This window comes from Dermochelys coriacea, chromosome 8, assembly GCF_009764565.3.
Source record: "Dermochelys coriacea isolate rDerCor1 chromosome 8, rDerCor1.pri.v4, whole genome shotgun sequence".
In the NCBI taxonomy this organism is placed as follows: domain Eukaryota; kingdom Metazoa; phylum Chordata; order Testudines; family Dermochelyidae; genus Dermochelys; species Dermochelys coriacea.
Window position 1 is genome coordinate 93,162,448 of NC_050075.1, and position 18,133 is coordinate 93,180,580.

Here is an 18,133-nt window from a genome sequence, read left to right on the forward strand (position 1 = left end):
ACAGGGGCACACATACCCCAATCTAGTTTTAATTTTACAGCCATTGTAGAAAGTGATTGTTGTGTAATTGCATATTTTTGCCACCTGGGAGAGTGCACTGGACCTCAGCATCATCTATTATTGAGGGTGTGGTCCAGGACTGTGAATCAGCTGTACATGTTTTAACAGATTATTTTAGGTCTAGTTCATTTTTAGATTGTTAGATAGTTGTGGTTATATTTTACAAGTTTCCTAAAGTAAAACTGTAAACACATCACGAGTATCTGGATCCTTTAATATACTTGTCATTGTACAGCTTTTTATCAGGGAGAATCAGAACTGCATCTTTGGCTATGCACTTACAGTATCAACTATAATGTTAAACTGGAGGTTGCGTGACTAACCGCAGTGTCTTAGCTCTAGGGGAAGTCCCAGATTTTGCTGAAGCTGTTTATCATAACAGCTAATTTTCATTCAGGATAAATGAAAGCACAGTTAAATGGTCCTTTGGTTCAATGGTTTCCATTGTGTTGGCTGAGGCCCCCCTGCGGAGACTATAAACACCACTGCCTAAAACTAGACTGAATGCAAATGTGGCAGCTGGGGATTAACTGGATGGAGATGTGTGTGTCTATATGTCAGTACCAGTCAGAGGCAGCTAGAAAGCAAGTGGCGAGGGCCAGAAAACAAGACAGACAGAGAAACATTAGTAGTTGCCGTAAGAGAAAGACAAGAGTGCTTTTTGGGCAGTGTGCTGGCCAGACAGAAGACTTGGAATTATAAGCAAGGAGACTACTTGTACGATCATCCAGTATTCAAGGAAACAGGACTTTGCACATTCTTTGCAAATAAACAGGATCAATTTCTGATTGATCAATTTCTCCTCCAAATGGAAACATCCCTCAAGACCCCCTTGTCTATTGGCTAACTGCTCAGGTCAAAAAGGGGGTGACAGTAAGTTACAGGAAAGTCATTGCTTACTAGCTTTGCCAATATATTATTAAACACATAAACTGAGGTATTGACTACAGGCCAGACAGGTCAGGAAGACATCATGCCAAATGCTATACAAATGCATACGTGACAACATCATCAACCTCATTAGTTGTACTGTAGTCACAATTGAGATCAGGGCCTCATTCTGCTAGGCACTGAGTCAGAGAGTCCTTCCAAAAGTGACAGAAAAAAAAGTACCAGGAAGAAACTATTATTACCTCTGTTTACAGATGACTTGCCCAAGGTCACTCAGGGAGTTTGTAGCAGATCAGTGAACCGAACCCAGATTTCCCGAGGCCAAATCAAGTGTCTTAACAAGACCATCTTGCCCCCCTTTGAAAATAAGCTTTATACATGTCCATTACAGAAGATACTGGATTTTTTGAGGAGGAAGAGGCATGAAACATTGTACAGGTAAAATACAGTGTGTGTTTTTGGGATTCAGGAAATGCTCTTTTCCAGTTGCTGAATCTCTTTTTATTCTCTCAGCATAATTATATTAAATGGAACCAGGCAGGGACATGCTCTTGTTTGCCATTGCGCGGCTGGCGTTGCCACCTTGCTTATGAAGTTACTGGGCATGACAAATCTAGTCCAATTGTTCATTCTACACATTACACTTGTCTGTGAAGAGGTCATACTTTTAAAACATTCCTCTTTAGCTGCCACATCCCCAGGAGAAAAAATGGAGTGGGGATGACAGGGAGGGTAACAGCACATGGAGCGGAGCCTCCTGATTATTAACAATAATATGCAATATTGCCAATATGGGGTTAAGGGTTCTCACAGCTCCTTGCGGGAGGCATTTAGCACACAGGCATGCACACCCCAACTCCCGCAACCAAAAGAGCAGTAAGACCATGGAGTTCGTTCAGCAGCCTTGACCATGGAGCGTCAGGAATGAGGAAAAAAAATTAAAAACAAAAAACAAAAAATAACCCAGCTAGCCAGTGACGTGCTGCTGTTTTAATGAGCGCATTCTTCTAAAAACATCCACTTCAGTGCTAATATACGTGACGTCACCTGGATAAAAGTCTCTCCTCCTTCCTCCACAAGTTCCACCCAGCCCATCCACTACCCCATCAAAACTTTATCAGGCCCTGGGGTCAATACCTCTCAAGCCAGAAGGCTCTTTCTTTCCCAGCACCTCATGGAAGCTCCTTGAAGTGGGTTTCTTAGCTGGCAGCTGTTCCTCAGCAGCAGAGGTCAAATTGCAGAATTGGTCTGAACTCAACATGATGAAATTGATCACAAATGAGAAGTACGTCATTTAGGAAGGAAAAAAAAAATCAAACACACAACTACAAAATGGGGACTAACTTGCTAGACAGTAGAACTGTTTGAAAAGGATCTGGGGTTATAGGAGCACAAATTGAATAGGAGTCAATAATATGATGAAGGTGCAAAAAAGGCTAATATTCTGGAGTGTATTAACAGGAGTATCATATGTAAGACATGGGAGCACAGCTGTCAACTTTCACGTGGTAAATAAGCACCCCGACTTTCACAATAAGCCAAAAATAAAGCTAATCCTATTTCAAAACAAGGCCAAAACAAGCCAAAGAACCCCAACACTCTATGTGACTAGCTCTCCCCCACTCCCGGCATGCAGTCTGGGCCCGCTGTGCACCCCGACTCTCTCCCCTGCTTGCCAGGAGCTGATCAAAAAAAAAGAAGCCACAAGCAACAAGCCAAAAACTAGCCAACAGCAACTCACAAGCCAAACTTCTGCAGGTTTTTGTGTGTGTGTGTGTGTGTGTGTTTTTTTTTTTACAGGTTTGGCATGTCTGCATGGGAGGTAACTGTTCCTCTCTGCTCAGCACTGATGAGGCCTCCGCTGGAGTACTGTGTCCAAACCTGGGCAACACACCTTAGAAAAGATGTGGCCACATGGGAGAGACGGTCCAGAGGAGAGCAACAAAAATGATTTAGTAACCCTGACATGGGAGGCATGATTAAAAAAACTGGGCCTGTTATTTTTGAGAAAAGACGGAGGGGCAGACCTGATAACAGTCTTCAGATACGTTTAGGGTGTTATAAAGAAGCTGGTAATCAATTGTTTTCCATGTCCACTGAAGGCAGGACAAGACGTAATGGATTTAATCTGTAGCAAGGGAGATTTAGGTTATATATTAGGAAAAAACCTGTCTAACTATAAGGATAGTTAAGAGGTGGACTATAAATCTAAAAGAGGCTGTGGAATCCCATCACTGGAGGTATTTAAGAACAGGTTGGACAAACATCTGTCAGGGATGGTCTAGATATACTTGGTCCTGCCAGAGTGCAGGGGGCTGGACTCAATGATTCCAGCTCTACATTTCTATGATTCGGTCCTGCTGGCAGGGGGCTAGCCCTGCAGCCTCCAGGCATGATCAACTGAGTGACTAGCATGCTCCAACAGTGGTCTGGGTGGCTGCATGAAATATGGGGCAGGAGGGTTATTATGCTTTTAGAACCTGTAGATCCTCTTTGGGAGCTGCTAAAAGCCTGTGGTTCCATGTCATCTTCTGGCCCCTTGCTGCTCTTCCTTGGCTGCCCAGAACCATGATAATGGAGCTTCAGCCCCCGAAATCCCTTTCAAAAGGGGCTCTACAGAAGAGGCTGAGGCTGTATAACCTTTTCTACAGCTACCCTTGGGTTGTTGGGCTCGGTTTGCGGGTATCGAGCAAGACAAAAAGCAGATGACGCCCATTCTCTCTCTCGTACATGCCCCTTTGCAACATATTGCGAGCGCTTCACAGTCTGGGAGGTGGAATGGTGTCACTTGGCAGCCATACTCAAGCATGTGCAATGAACCATTTGCTGCTACATTTCAATGACCTGCCACTTGAGCTTTGGATGCAGTTCATGTTTTATGGCAGCTGGAGGCTGCCACTCAAGCGCTTGCCAAGGCACTCTGCTCCTGCCCAGGGACTGCCTCTACAGTGCTCCTATTGTCCTGGCTGAGGCAAATAGAAACCTGAAAGCTATTCTCAGCCTCTCCCCACTAGCTGCATTGCTGCCCCAGCTATTGGGCTTGGATTGTTAGACAGCAATAGCGCGTGTGCCCTCACATGAAGCAGCATGTGTCATACACCATGATTCCAGGGGCTACTTAGGCACCTGCAAACTGTAGGTTTCTTGCAGCTAATGCGGGGGGGGGGGGGAGAACCAAAAATTGTAACACAAAGCAGGGGAAGGCTCAGCTCAAAGAGTTTGAAAACTGCTCAGGGTGCGGGGTAGCTAGGGGCTGTGGGCAGGGGGCACAGGGACCGTTCAGAGCCAAAGCGTGCCCTAGCCAGTGGCTGTGTACAGGGAGGGATGTAGCTCAGATATTGGCAGGTAGTAGCTACGGGTTGTGTGCTGGGAAGGATGTAGCTCAGGGTGCAGAGAGGGGTGTAGAGAAAGGGGTAGCTAGGGGCTGTGTGCAGGCAGGGAATAGCTAGGGGCTGTGTGTAGGCAGGGGTGGCAGCTCGGGGGGGGGGGGTTGGGAGGGGCTACAGGCAGGCAGGGATAGCTGGGGGGGTGTGCTGGGAGGTTGTGTTTCATACCACATTTGGGTGAAGTTTGCCCCAGGACAGGGATGGTGCTGCTCTGCCTTCCCACCCCCCCACCCCACTGCCACCATGCTGCCCCTCACCACCAAGTTGATTGGGAGTGGGACCCTGCCTCCTGAAGTGCTGTGCAAAGCCGAGTGGAGACTGAGGTCAAGGTGTCCCCCTCCCCATCATGTAATCAGGCAGGCAGAATGCACCCCTTACCCCAGCACTTGTCCAGTGAAGTTGCCTCCACTGTGCCAACTATGGACTGAGTGCCCGGCTGGCCCTGCAGCAGCAGCATCCCTGGACCCTTGGCCCCATCTCCTTCCTGCACCCTAGCTATACCCCCCCAAAGCACACAACCTCTACCTACACTGTGAGCGACACGCTGCCTGCACACAGCCCCTAGCTACCCCCCTGCCTGCAACCTGAGCTACACCCCTCTCTGCACCCTGAGCTTCACCCCTCCTGGTGCACAGATCCTTATTACCCCGTCACCTTCCCCCTTAGCTACACCACTCCCAGCACGCAGCCCCAGCTATCACCTGTCAGCACCCTGTGCAGCCCCTCTCTCTGCACACAGCCCCTAGCTATGTGATATATGCCATCATGTGCCAGCAATGCCCCTCTGCCATGTACATTGGTCAAACCGCACAATCTCTATGTAAAAGAATAAATGGACACAAATCAGACGTCAAGAATTATAACATTCAAAAACCAGTTGGAGAACACTTCAATCTCTCTGGTCACTCGATTACAGACCTAAAAGTGGCAATATTTCAACAAAAAAACTTCAAAAACAGACTCCAATGAGAGACTGCTAAATTGGAATTAATTTGCAAACTGGATACAATTAACTTAGGCTTGAATAGAGACTGGGAGTGGATGGGTCATTACACAAAGTAAAACTATTTCCCTATGTTTATTCCCTCCCCCCCGCTGTTCCTTACACGTTCTTGTCAACGGCTGGAAATGGCCCACCTTATCACTACAAAAGGTTTTTTTTCTTTCCTGCTGGTAATAGCTCACCTCACCTGATCACTCTCATTACAGTGTGTATAGTAACACCCATTGTTTCATGTTCTCTGTGTATATAAATCTCCCCCCTGTATTTTCCACTGAATGCATCCGATGAAGTGAGCTGTAGCTCACGAAAGCTTATGCTCAAATAAATTTGTTAGTCTCTAAGGTGCCACAGGTCCTCCTTTTCTTTTTGCGAATACAGACTAACATGGCTGCTACTCTTCATTTTTTTATCACTCTGAGCAGTGCTCTCCCCTCCCTCTCTCCTCAGAAGATTGCATTGAGAAGGGTTTGGAGGCTCTTGACAATTCCATAATCAACATGTAAAGTCTGGAGCTTGGGGTGATCCTGGGGCTAACAGGAGCAGTAGCAGACACAATCTGGTCCAGTTTCCTCCTCATCTGGTACAGAAGATGCACTCACAGATCTTTCCACAAGGAAAAGCGTGTTTTTGGAAGGATTCCCTCACATTTTGTGTCCTTTTTTTTTTTTTTTTTTAAAAAAAAGGCAATAAACTGAGCACTTAAATGGCTATATATACACTTCACTGAGGCAGAAGCAGCATTCTGAGTCTCCATCATTAGTATGAACAGCTGCCTTGCAGGAGGGACATCGTTTAAATCCTGTGGCTTTAGACTCTGCCATGTTTTGGGGCCTGCGGGGATTCAATACCAATGCACTCCTGAAGCTGGAGATCTTCTCTTTTTATTTTTAATTTGCCAGCACACAGAGAAACAAGAAATACCATACTAAGGAATACTAAACTCAAAACTAGAGAACACTTGCAGAGAAACGTGGATGCTGAAAGGTACCGTCTCACTGCCACTGGGAGGCAAGAAAGAAATGATAGGCAGTTGTGGCCATTCTGCCCTTTATATCCTTGGCTACAAAACACCAGATGGCATGTGGGGTGTAGGTGCAGTCCCCAATGGACAAAATAATCCAATCTCGCATGCATGAGGTGAATGTGCGCTGCTAAAAGTGGAATACAAATGGACGATCACTTGAAGAAATTAGTAATGTAGCTTGAATGGAAACAAGAGCAAAAAGGTAGGAGGAATTAAATTATGCAGGACTTTGATGGCAAGAGCGAGGAGCTCGAGGTTGATTTAAACAAATCTATAGCTTGTAAACTACAAACATTTTAAGCACAGTAATTATGACAGCACTCAAAGGTGCTGATCAGGACACTGTACAAACTAAGGGATAGACACGGCTCCTATCACAAAGAGTTTACGGTATAAGGACTACTAAATGCAGTACTTAAAATAAAGAGACCACTGAATTCATTTTAAAAATCTTTATGTGAATATAAAACAATATTTTCCAGAGAAAGAATAAAACCAGAGGGAAAAAATTAGTGCAATTTTTTCCCCAGTTCTATGTGATAACACAGTTTTTATATTTGTTTTAAAAACAGAAGATTTAGACATTGATACAGAAACCTCAAACCTGGTCGGACGAGTGGAAAGAAAAGTAAAAGATTTGGGAAAGTTACTTTATCATTCACCATTAACTAAGTAGCATTTGTTATTTTTTTAAAAAATTCCTAATCTATGGCTGCTTAAAACATTAGTATTGCTTTTACTAGTTGTCACAAAGTAAATGCTTATAGTAGAAAACAGAATGCTTTTGCATATTTCTTGTTAAGAAAAAAATATTGGGTGAAATTTTCATTAATTTCACTGAATGCATCTTAATCTCTTAAAATACAGGTGTGTTAAAGCTGCCTGATACACCTAGGAATGACAGAAATCTACTAATCCAAAATTAGGATTATTAATGGATACCACCAGAAAAACCATATTTCAACCAAAGGGACAGAGTTAATCCCATACAAATATCTTATTACAAATTAAATTAAATTAAATGGTCTCACACCAGTTAGACTCTCTATCCCCAAAACCATCCATGAAACAACGCTCTAGTAATTTACAATGTAGGGTGCAAAGGGCATTTTTTCTTTCATCATTGGATCTATATTACCAACTTTATTAGAAAGTTACTTCTTTCCAACTTTATTAGCTGTACTGGAGAAATACAGCAGAAGTCAATTATCTCACTTAATCTGTGTGCATTTACAGCTGTGACATCTGGACAGAATATAAATTAGATTTATCACGAGACGGCAAATAGCCCTAGTCTCTGGATCACCCCAATTGTCCATACTAAGTAAATCTGTGACACAATACCAATTATACATAGCTAAGTAATTTGTAGTTAAATAATTCACCACTTTTCTAAAGAGCGTGCCATCAATAAAGGTTCTCAAAATATGCTCAATATAAAGGTTAATCCTACTGCATCTTTTATTATACCACCTTAAAACAAGAGGAAATGAATAGTACATTAATGGCTCGTGATCAAATACCGAGGTCTGTTGATCAATTCCTCGCTCGCAGGTGGAGGTCCAAATTTAACCAGACCTGTGAAGATAGTTCTTCTATAACTTGTGACTAGCCCTGAATAGATGCTAAAGAAATGACATACTGCTTTACCAGTTCCAATAATTGCAAGTAACATTTCAGCTGACAGCTAAATACATAGTGATGGACATCCCAGAAACCCCTCATACAGATAATTCTCCCCTGAAAATCCAAGCTGTCCTTGAGTAACCACTAAAATGTTTACTGCTACTTAGCTGACATAGCCTCAGCGAAGTAAAAGGGATCATATTCCTTATTCAGGTTCTTTGGAACTGGTGTCTGCAGTTTTGAGAAGGGTTGGTGAAAGGGTTCTATTCCTACTAGCACCTGATTTCTGATATTGACATTGCACCGCTAATGTAATACATATGATGGAATTCATTAGGACTATATTCTAGATGAGTGCTTTCAAAAGGAAGCTCAAGACTCACCGTGTTTGTGAAACTGCATTTACAGGGAAAAAACACCTATTCAATGCTATTCGTGATTGTTCTGTTCCACACTTGACAAAGAACATACTGTAATACTAAACTTTTTAAACACAAGAGTCATGCTAAGACATCTGCAAAAGTTGCCTCCCCACCCACCCACCCATTTTAATATTAATAGGCAATCAAAGCTTAGAAACGTAAGAAAACACAATCCAGCATTATCAATGCATCAGTAAGAGACATCAACAGAAGCACAGAATTCTGCAGGACAGAACTTGAAAGACAAAATAATTCATTTAGAATATTTATTACAAATAAGTGTAGTATACGGTTAGATTTCAGCTCTCTCTATTGATAAACATTTTAGGAGGAAATCAAATCAAATGCCGATATTTATAATACTGTAAAGAGAGCAAAACACTTTTTTAAAGAAAAACTCAACAAGTGGACAGATTTTTCCTGTGGAATCATGCAGGAGGTCAAGTTCCAGAATTATCAGGACCTTCAGGCAGCAAGAGATCAAAAGATAAGCCTTTTTTAGAGGGCTTGTGAAGTATCTAATGAAATGCAAAGCTACTCAAAATTCATATTTCATTACAAACTCAAAAAGACTTATTTTTTAATTTTGCAAGCAAAACTGAGTCCAGCTTTCAAAAAAATATGGCTTTAATATTGAAAAGATACACACATTCTTTTAATCCAAGCACGTGATTGCGTTTACTATACTGGGCTACAGGTAGGTATGGTAGCCTCACATCTTTACCTTAGTTTGCTAGATTAGGTTTCTTTTAAATCTGTTAAGATTTTATTCACTGTGTTATTTTACTATTGATGTGTCAAACTGGTCTAGTCAGTTTATAAAGACCGTGGAAAATTCAAAAGTCTATTTTAAACGTGCTTTTTGATGTGCAAATAGTCATTTTTGTAAACAAATGTCAATTGAAGTGTTGTATGGATACATGTGAAACAAATATTTATTAAAGCTACTGTTAAAATGATCTAATAAACGGGTTTAAGGAAAGACTGTCTAGACATCTGGATATAATGCTTAAATTATCCAAGTGTACAAAGTTTTGTTTAGAAGTCATAAAATACATATAGTACATAATCTGCAACATCCCAAATTACGATTAATAAATTTCACACCAATCCATCTAGCTATGTTCATCTTCTGAGGTCTGGGATACCAGATGTCTTGTACCTTTATCTTTTCCATGCCAAACAACAGTTACTAATCATGCGCAATGATCTCTCCACTAGCCTGTCTGCTTGATGTGATTAGTTCACAGTAATTAAAGAAAATTTATAAAAACCTGAGGAATGAGAAAAAAAAAAAGTGTGATTTCTGTGCGCAAAGCTGTGTAAGTGAACTGAATAAATATTAGGGATTTCCCCTCTCCCAAAGACTGTAATAAAAATTATATAATACAACTACATTTTAAAAGGTTTTTTTTTAAAAAAACATTATTGACTACTATATTAAATTCAAATTGACAGACTTTTTGGCTTTAGTGAATTCAGCACCTTAAAGACAGGTTTTCCTTAAGATGTATACGCACGAATTTAAACAAATTAAGTAATTACCATTTTAAGTAGATTGAAACTTTCTGCTTCTTGATTGAGATAGTGATATATCTTCTGTCTTAAAAGTTAAGTCCTGAAGTCACTAAACAGTTTTGGAATGCCAAAATTCTCTTGATTCACAAATGCATCATTTTAAAACTATTGACTCTTCTAGCCAAAAGGACTGATTTTTCTTTGTTATAAAGAACCCAGCAAATATGCCTAGTATTATCAATTTTCTGATGTCTTCCATAAAATTGTTCTTCTGTTAAAAAAAAACAGTCAATTCCAGACTAAAAATATTAAATATAATATATATTGTCAATTTTTTGTATTTATGTACAATATATTACGAAGACAAATATAAATCTTTAAAGCTGTGCTTGTAAACACATACTTCAGTTATTCAAATATACTTCCATTTAAGTGCTGCTTTTTAGAAAAGGTCGCTGGTGCAACAGTCTTTAGTAGACTACGTGTGCCGATGATTTTTAGAAACCATTCACCAAATTAATTTACCATTGTGTATTCAATGAGTGTTGATGTTAAAATAGCTGAAGCCCAGCATCACCACCTCTTCCTCGGCCAGGTAGTTACAATGGAAGCCACAAAATATTTTAAGGACACTTTAGTGTAAACATTTCCTTTGTGGTTTAATCCGATGTTGCATTAGGTACTTGAATAGAGAGATTCCGCCTGGCGTTGGTGACATATCGTTGCTGTGCTAGGAAAGAGCGTCCGGGAGGGCATGACCCAGGGTCTTTGCAGGCACTGCTAGCCACCAGTCTGGATTCCATACCGAGCTTCTGGAAAGCCAGGCTCTGTGAAGAAATAAAATAAGCGAATGAGATATCTTTTTCACATCATCAAAAGCATCAGAAGTTTTGAATTGCATGTCCCAGTCTCTTTTCCCACTCCCACCCCCATCCCTGGCTTTCAGTCAAATTTTTTTCCCCTCACCACTCCCAGTCTTCTTGTCCCAATCTACTCCTTTCCTTTCCCTAGCCACATAGAAGTACTGTGAGGGTCTTGAGCATGCTCAACGAGGACAGAATCTTTAGAGTTCAGAGATTTTAGCTGCTGAAGTCTTCTCTCTGAGTACGTGGGAACTGAAACATTTCAAAGGCTTATAACAATCAAATTTGAGTATATTTCCATGGAAATAGCAAAAGGCATATTCCCTAACACAAATGTCAGCCCTGTGCCAAAGTTCAAGATCCTACTCCAAAGTATGGGGGTACTAGAACTTCTCAGAGGAAAGTCAGATTTTTTTTTTTTTGGTTAAACATTGCAAAACAGAATAATAGAAATGTAGGGCTGGAAAGGACCTTGAGAAGTTAGTTATCAAGTTGAGCCCCCTGCGCTGAGGCAGGACCGAGTATACTTAGACCATCCCTCACTGGTGTTTGTTCAACCTGTTCTTAAAACTCTCCAATGATGGGGATTCCACAAACTCCTTTGGAAACCTACTCCAGTGTGTAACTACCCTTACAGTTAGAAAGTTTTTTTCCTAATATCTAACCTAAATCTCCCTTGCTGCAGATTAAGCCCATTATTTCTTGTCCTGCCTTCATTGGACATGGAAAACAATTGATCACCATCCTCTTTACAACAAGCCCTAAACATATCTGAAGACTTATCAGGTCCTCCTTCATTCGTCTTTTCTCAAGACTAACATGCCCAGCTTTTTTAACCTTTCTTCACAGATCAGGTTTTCTAAACTTTTTATCATTTTTTGTTGCTCTCCTGTGGACTCTCTCCAATTTGTCCACATCTTGCCTAAAGTGTGGTGCCCAGAACTGGACACAGTATTACTGCTGTGGCCTTACCAGTGCCAAATAGAAAGGGACAATTATCTCCAATGTCTTACATATGACATTCTGGTTAATACACTTCAGAAGGCTATTAGCACTTCAGATTGATATTTTGCAACTGCATTGCACTGTTGACTCCTATTCAATTTGTAATCCACTGTAACACTCATATTTTTCAGTAGTTCTACTGCCTAGCAAGTTATTCTGCATTTTGTAGTTGTGCATTTGATTTTTCCTCCTGAAGTGTAGCTCTTTGCACTGGTCTTTACTGAATTTAATCTTGTAAATTTCAGACCAATTCTTTAATTTGTCAAGGTGGTTTTGAATTCTAATCCTGTCCTCCTAAATACTTGCAATCCCTTGTAGTTAGGTGACTTCTCCACTCAATTATCCAAGTCATTAATGAAAATACTGACTAGCACCAGAGCCAGGACTGATCCCTGTGGAACCCCACTAGATGCACCCTCTCAGTTTGACAGCAAACCATTGATAACCACTTTGAGTACGGTCTCTCAACCAGTTGAGCAATCTTACAGTAATTTCATCTATACCATATTCCCTAGTTTGCGTATGAGAACATCAAATGGGACTGACAAAAGCCTTGCTAAAAAAAATCAAGATATAGCAGATCCTCTGCTTCTCCCCCCATCAACAAAGCCAGTAACCTTGCCAAAGAAGGAAATTCGGTAGGCGAGGCATGATTTGTTCTTGACAAAGTTATGCTGGCTATTCCTTATAATACTATTTTCCTCTAGATGCTTACAAAAACGATTGCATAATAATTTGTTCCAAGATCTTTCCAGATATCAACTTAGGGTGACTGGTCTATAATTTACTGGGTCACCTTTGTTCCCCTTTTTAAAAATAGCTACTATGTTTGCCCTTCTCCAGTCCTCTCCAAATCTCACTCGTTCTCCATGAATTTGCAAAGAGAATTGCTAATGCTTCAGAGATTGATTCAGCTAGTTCCTTAAGTACTCTAGGATGAATTTAATCAGGTCCAGCTGACTTGAATACGTCTAACTGATCTAAATATTCTTTAACCGGTTTCCCTATTTTGGCTTGCATTCCCTTTCCCCTTGTTGTTAATATTGTTTATGTTGAGTATTTGGATACCATTAACCCTTTTAGTGAAGACTGAAGCAATATATTTTCCCCTACAAATAGCTGAATTGTTTTGGTTGAAAAAACTTTCCAAAAAACAATTCAGCGAGAGGCAGTCACTTGGCATGCAGAATTTGAGTCCCCATGGATAAAGTTTGGCAGATAACAAAAAATGCTTGTTAAGCAACTGAAAATACGAGTTTCTAATGGGAAGTGTCAGGCAACCTGATTCTAATAGCCCTGCCTAGCATATATGTTATTGTTTTAGGAAAAGGCTAAGCCTGTTTTAGCCTCCATCTTTGATGTCTGTGCAAAAATAACTGTAGAGTTTTTCCTCCCATAGGTAACCAAATTTGTAACACACCTAAAAAGGTAATCCAGGTCTCAAAATCACTGCAATAGTAGTCAATGAAACAGGATGTAAGTATGGAACAGATCAAGACAGCAAGAAAATGATAGTTTCAAATTGTTTATAAGCTCATCCTGGGTACTTCTGACTTTTAAGTTACCATACTGACAGACAAGTGGATTGTTTTGACCCACCTTGTTATACCATGCAGATACAATTAGCTTTTCTTCATAATCACGTAACTTGGCAATCTTACATTCACTCTAGAGAGAAATATTAAACAGATTTAGAAACAGACAAGGGAATCTTAACTACAAAAAGTTCTGAAAAGTGTAGCTAATTATATAAAACTTTATCAGAGTCCACACTCCTTAGAGGACTTGACTGAGATAAATACATACAGTAGTGCAACATACAAATACCGCAACTAAAACAGCGTAAACAATTACATGTATTTTTAAAAGTGACGAAATTGTTTATTATTATAATAGATTATTGCAAGAAAAGGAAACACCCTTACCAAGACAGACCGATAAAATTTTTAAATGATGCATCACTGAAAACAGGAAACCTTTTTGTGGAAATATAATCAAGAGCATGTTCAGTGCAAATATTTCAGAAAGTCATAATTCCACTGCATTAGCAGCCATAAATGAGCAATTATCCCCACTGATTTAATAATCTAGGATCCTAGTCTACTGTCAGTACACAGGAAAGTCAATGGGAATATTTAATGCACAACAAATGCAGGATCAGGACCTTAAAGATTTAAAAACTGTGTTTAGAAATTTTGTATTTACCCAAGTAGTTATCACTAGGAACAGCATTTTTAGTATTACCCATGTAATATTTTAGTGTCTCTAATATTATTTTAATAACTATAGCAAAATACATAACTCATTACATGTACCAGACTAAATTATACTTAAGAAGTCATACTTTTTGTTCAACAATGCATCGTATTATACAGATTACCATTTACCATAGTGCACTGGTAGCACTACAGTTAAACTACAGTTTAGTTTAAATCCCTCTGAGAAGTTTTAAATTCATACACATTACTTTTCATAAGGAATAAAAAACGTAACCTTAAAAATAAACACCTTTTATGATATGTATATAAGTGAACAGTCTTGACAGATTCACCTCAGGATAGAATGTCAGCAAATAAAGGTCAAATCTCTGTGCTTGATAGGTTGAGCAGTTTGAGTAATAGAAAGGCAACTGAATCAAAGAGACTCTTTGCAATTTCTCACACACAAGTGAGATCTCCACTTAGGACATACAAAGGATTTTAAAAAGAAAAAACAAGAAGAGAAGTTTTACCTCCAGTGCTTCAATTTTTTTGTCTCTCTCTATTAGCTGCTTTCTCAGCAACATAATTTCTGCTGATGCTGGATTTAGTTTGGGGTCTAAGGTTTTTATCACCTGTATAAAGAAAATGAATATATTATGCTTGATGTTTCATCTTCAGCAACCTCACATCTCAGCTGGAAATAAAACATACAACAGTGAAATCCAAATGAAGGACACAAATATGACAGAAGATGCCAATTAGTATGGAAGTGTCAATAACAGCTCTTCATATTTGAAGTTATATTCGACACTATGCTGCATGCAAGTTACAGTAACCAAGGAATTTGGTCTAAAAATGTAAGATAAACCACTTTTAATACAGGATATTTGAGAAGCCTGTCAGCATCACTGATTCATAGATGTCGGGTGATGGGGAGGGGAGAGATGATAGACTTTGTTTGTATTGAAATATACCACTCACATTTCTTGCTTTCTCCAGGTACATTTTATATCTTTCTTCCATTGCTTTCATGTCTTCATCTTTTTTATGCAAAGCTGCCTCCAGCTCATCAATCTTTTGAGCTATTTAGAAAAAAAATTTTTACAAACACCAAAATGAGAGGGACTAGGTATTTTTAAAGCTTCATCAATATTCTGCTTGTATTACTACTGGGGGAATTCTGCACCACTGTGCAATGCAGAATTTTGCGGAAATTAATGTTTTTTGCGCAGAATTTTCTTTCTCCCACAGAAATGGGCTGCAGTGCTGCTGGTTGCCACTAGGGGCTGCTGGACCCGAGAGAGCCCAGCTCACACATTGAAGACACTGCTGGAGGGAGGGGGAGAGAGCTAGAGGGATCCCCCACAGCTGCAGTTCCCCACATGCCCTGAGGGAAGGAGAGGGTGGCGTGCAGGAAACTCTGTGCAAGCCTGGGAAAGAGCATCAGGCTCTTTCTCCCTCTAGATCCTGGGCTCTAAGGGGTAGGGGGATGGGTGTCTGGGCTCTGGGGGGGAGGTGGTGTGGGTATCTGGGCCAGATGGGGGACTGCAACTGGGCTCTGAGAGGAGAAGAGAGTGTCAGTGTTTGGGCTGGGCTCTGGGAGTTAGGGGGTTTGGGTATATGACTGGGGGGGGCGTGCAGCTTGGCTCTGGGGGAAAAGGGTGTGTGAGTGGTGGGCTCTGGGGGAGATGGGGACAGAGAAGCAAGAACTGTATTCTCACAGGGGTTTCTTTAACTCTTCACTCCTGGGGGAAAGTTTATGTGTGTCTGTATTGTTACAGACATATTTGCTGACAGGTACTTTGAAATAAATTACCAAAATAATTGAAACTGCCATGATTATGTAGTGTTATTTTAACAAATAAAATTTGCAGAATTTTAAAACAGTCTGCACAAAGTTTTTATTTTTTTTGGTGCAGAATTCCCCCAGGAGCATTGTATTCAGGATGTAATGCATTAGGCCCCTGAAGAGTTCTAAGCCAAATTAAATTTCAGTATAATCGAGAGAGAGACAAATGATAGAGCAGATGAGAAGTTATTTACAAAAAAAATTTATATTTCATTAGCACTAAAGGTCCCAACCAAGACTGAAGTCCCATTGTAATGGACAAATACACACACACACACACACACACACACACACTTCTTTTTCTGTTTACCTTAATTTTCCAAGTTAAACTGGTATAAAAATGGTATCTCGTGCATGGAGGCACTTATGACTACAAGGATTCTTTCAGGAGCAAATATTATGTAACCTCATGAAGATACTTACAGTTCTGATTTGCATCTGGCTGGAGCTCTGCAAAAAGTGCCTCTTTTTTCTGTAACTCATCATGGACTTCATTCAGTTTTTCCCTATGGATTCAGAGATTTGATCCAGAGGTTAGGCTAATGCTAGCATTTCACACTCTAATAACTGAAAACTTGTGTGAACATTCTTCAGTGTGATGATAAATATAGTGAAAAATGATAAGGGTAAAAGATTTGTTGTTGTTATTGAAATATCAAACTATTCTCTCAACTGAAAATTAAAAAAAAACTATTAAAAAAAGTGAAAAAAGTCACCACCTCTAAGCTGAGAGACTTGGAAAAAGGCATATTTAACTCCAAACTTAAAGAAGAGCACACTATCCTCCCCTGGCCAGGGACTACATAGGTTGAAAGGAATTCTTTCAGGAAGCTGTGGGGGCTGTGGCAGTGACAAAAAAAAAATGTAATGGTTATAAAAGAAAAACTGTCCTAGAAAAGTTTCAGAGTAGCAGCTGTGTTAGTCTGTATCTGCAAAAAGAAAAGGAGTACTTGTGGCACCTTAGAGACTAACAAAAACAAAGACTAACTAAAAAAAGACACACATAAATTTGTTAGTCTCTAAGGTGCCACAAGTACTCCTTTTCTTTTTGTCCTAGAAAAAAGGACACTTACCTGTGCAGCACCTGTTGTACTTTGAAATGCATTGTGCACATATACATTCCACTATAGGCACTTGTGCCCACTGCACTCAAGTTAGAGACTTTTTGCTAGCAGTAACAGCAGACAGTGCATGCAACCCTGCCATCCTCATGCCCGAAGCAGAGGATATAAAGAGGCTTACTGCCATGATGTGATGGGGTGTGCTCCCCACACCAGCGCAGCAGGAGCTGAATTAGGCTAGGTGGGCCCAATCAGGTAATTGGTCTGTAAGCAGGGGAGCTTTAGGCTGGAGGCAGCTATTAAGTATAGGCTCACCTGTGCAGGAATGGGTGAAGAGGCTGTATAAAGCCAAGTAGCTGCCCGCAGACAGGGGCAGCTGCTGCTGGGAAAGGCAGCAGGGAAGTAATCTGCAGTTGCTCACTGAATGGAGGAAGTTGGTGACTGGCAAACCCAGAGACAGAGGAAGCAAGATATGTAAGAGGAAGCCCAGGGACAGGGACTAAGGCTTGTTATAGGGTCCCTGGGCTGGACCCCAGTGTAGAGGGCAGGCCTGGGTTCCCCTACCAGCCACCACTGGGAAGTGGCAAGGGCCTTGGAGATGCCAGCCAGACTGCAGGTCTGGAAAGACTGGGTTCCCCGGAAGGAGAGGACCTTAGTGGTCTGGCTGGAGGGCCAAGCCACAGAGAGGAGGCTGCAGATCTGGAATAAGTGCGGCAGCAGAGTGAGACAAGATGGGAGAAGATGCCACCAGAGGGACAGTGCAAGCTGGCACAGCTAATTCCCAAGATAGCCAGCAGGAGGCGCTGCAAGCAGCATGTGAACTCTGTGACATGTAATGAACATCAGAAGCAGCATGGAAAGCACGAGGGTCATGGACCGTATATGTTCATAACACGTGAAAGAACAAGAGTTACTAGATAGGTAAGTAACCATTTTTTTCTCCTTCAAGTGATTGTGCACATATATACATTCCACCTTGGGTGGAAATAGCAAATAGCAATAGTTTGCTTGAATGTGGTGGGACTTCAGCAAGTCAGTGCTGCAGTCTTTCTTCAAGCAGTTCAAAGTTTGCATCCGTTTGAGAAGCTTGCATAATTGCACAGTGTCTGGAGAAGGTATATAAAGTTGTTTCTGCTTAACAAAATGTCCACTAATGGTATGTTGCTCAAAAAGGCTTAATGTACTGGGATATATGCTCAACTGTAACAGGCTGAGCTTTCATCC

At 40.8% G+C, this 18,133-nt stretch overlaps 1 protein-coding gene across 2 annotated transcripts in view; it reads right to left on the bottom strand.

The window, feature by feature from the left end:
• Positions 1–6,801: 6,801 nt before the first annotated feature.
• The window catches only part of HOOK1 (hook microtubule tethering protein 1), a 52,117-nt gene continuing 40,785 nt past the window's right edge, over positions 6,802–18,133 (bottom strand). The window contains exons 18-23 of one of the 2 annotated variants that reach the window (XR_006283067.1): positions 16,272–16,354; positions 14,981–15,081; positions 14,530–14,631; positions 13,724–13,774; positions 13,398–13,466; positions 10,733–10,757 (exon numbers count right to left, since the gene is read on the bottom strand). Coding sequence is in view for 1 of the 2 variants with exons in the window: in XM_038413101.2 (XP_038269029.1) it covers positions 10,590–10,757; positions 13,398–13,466; positions 14,530–14,631; positions 14,981–15,081; positions 16,272–16,354 (523 nt within the window). In the remaining variant the exon portion in view is untranslated. Of the gene's footprint in view, positions 10,758–13,397; positions 13,467–13,723; positions 13,775–14,529; positions 14,632–14,980; positions 15,082–16,271; positions 16,355–18,133 lie in introns of both variants that reach the window. The other variant, XM_038413101.2, reaches the window with a different exon arrangement.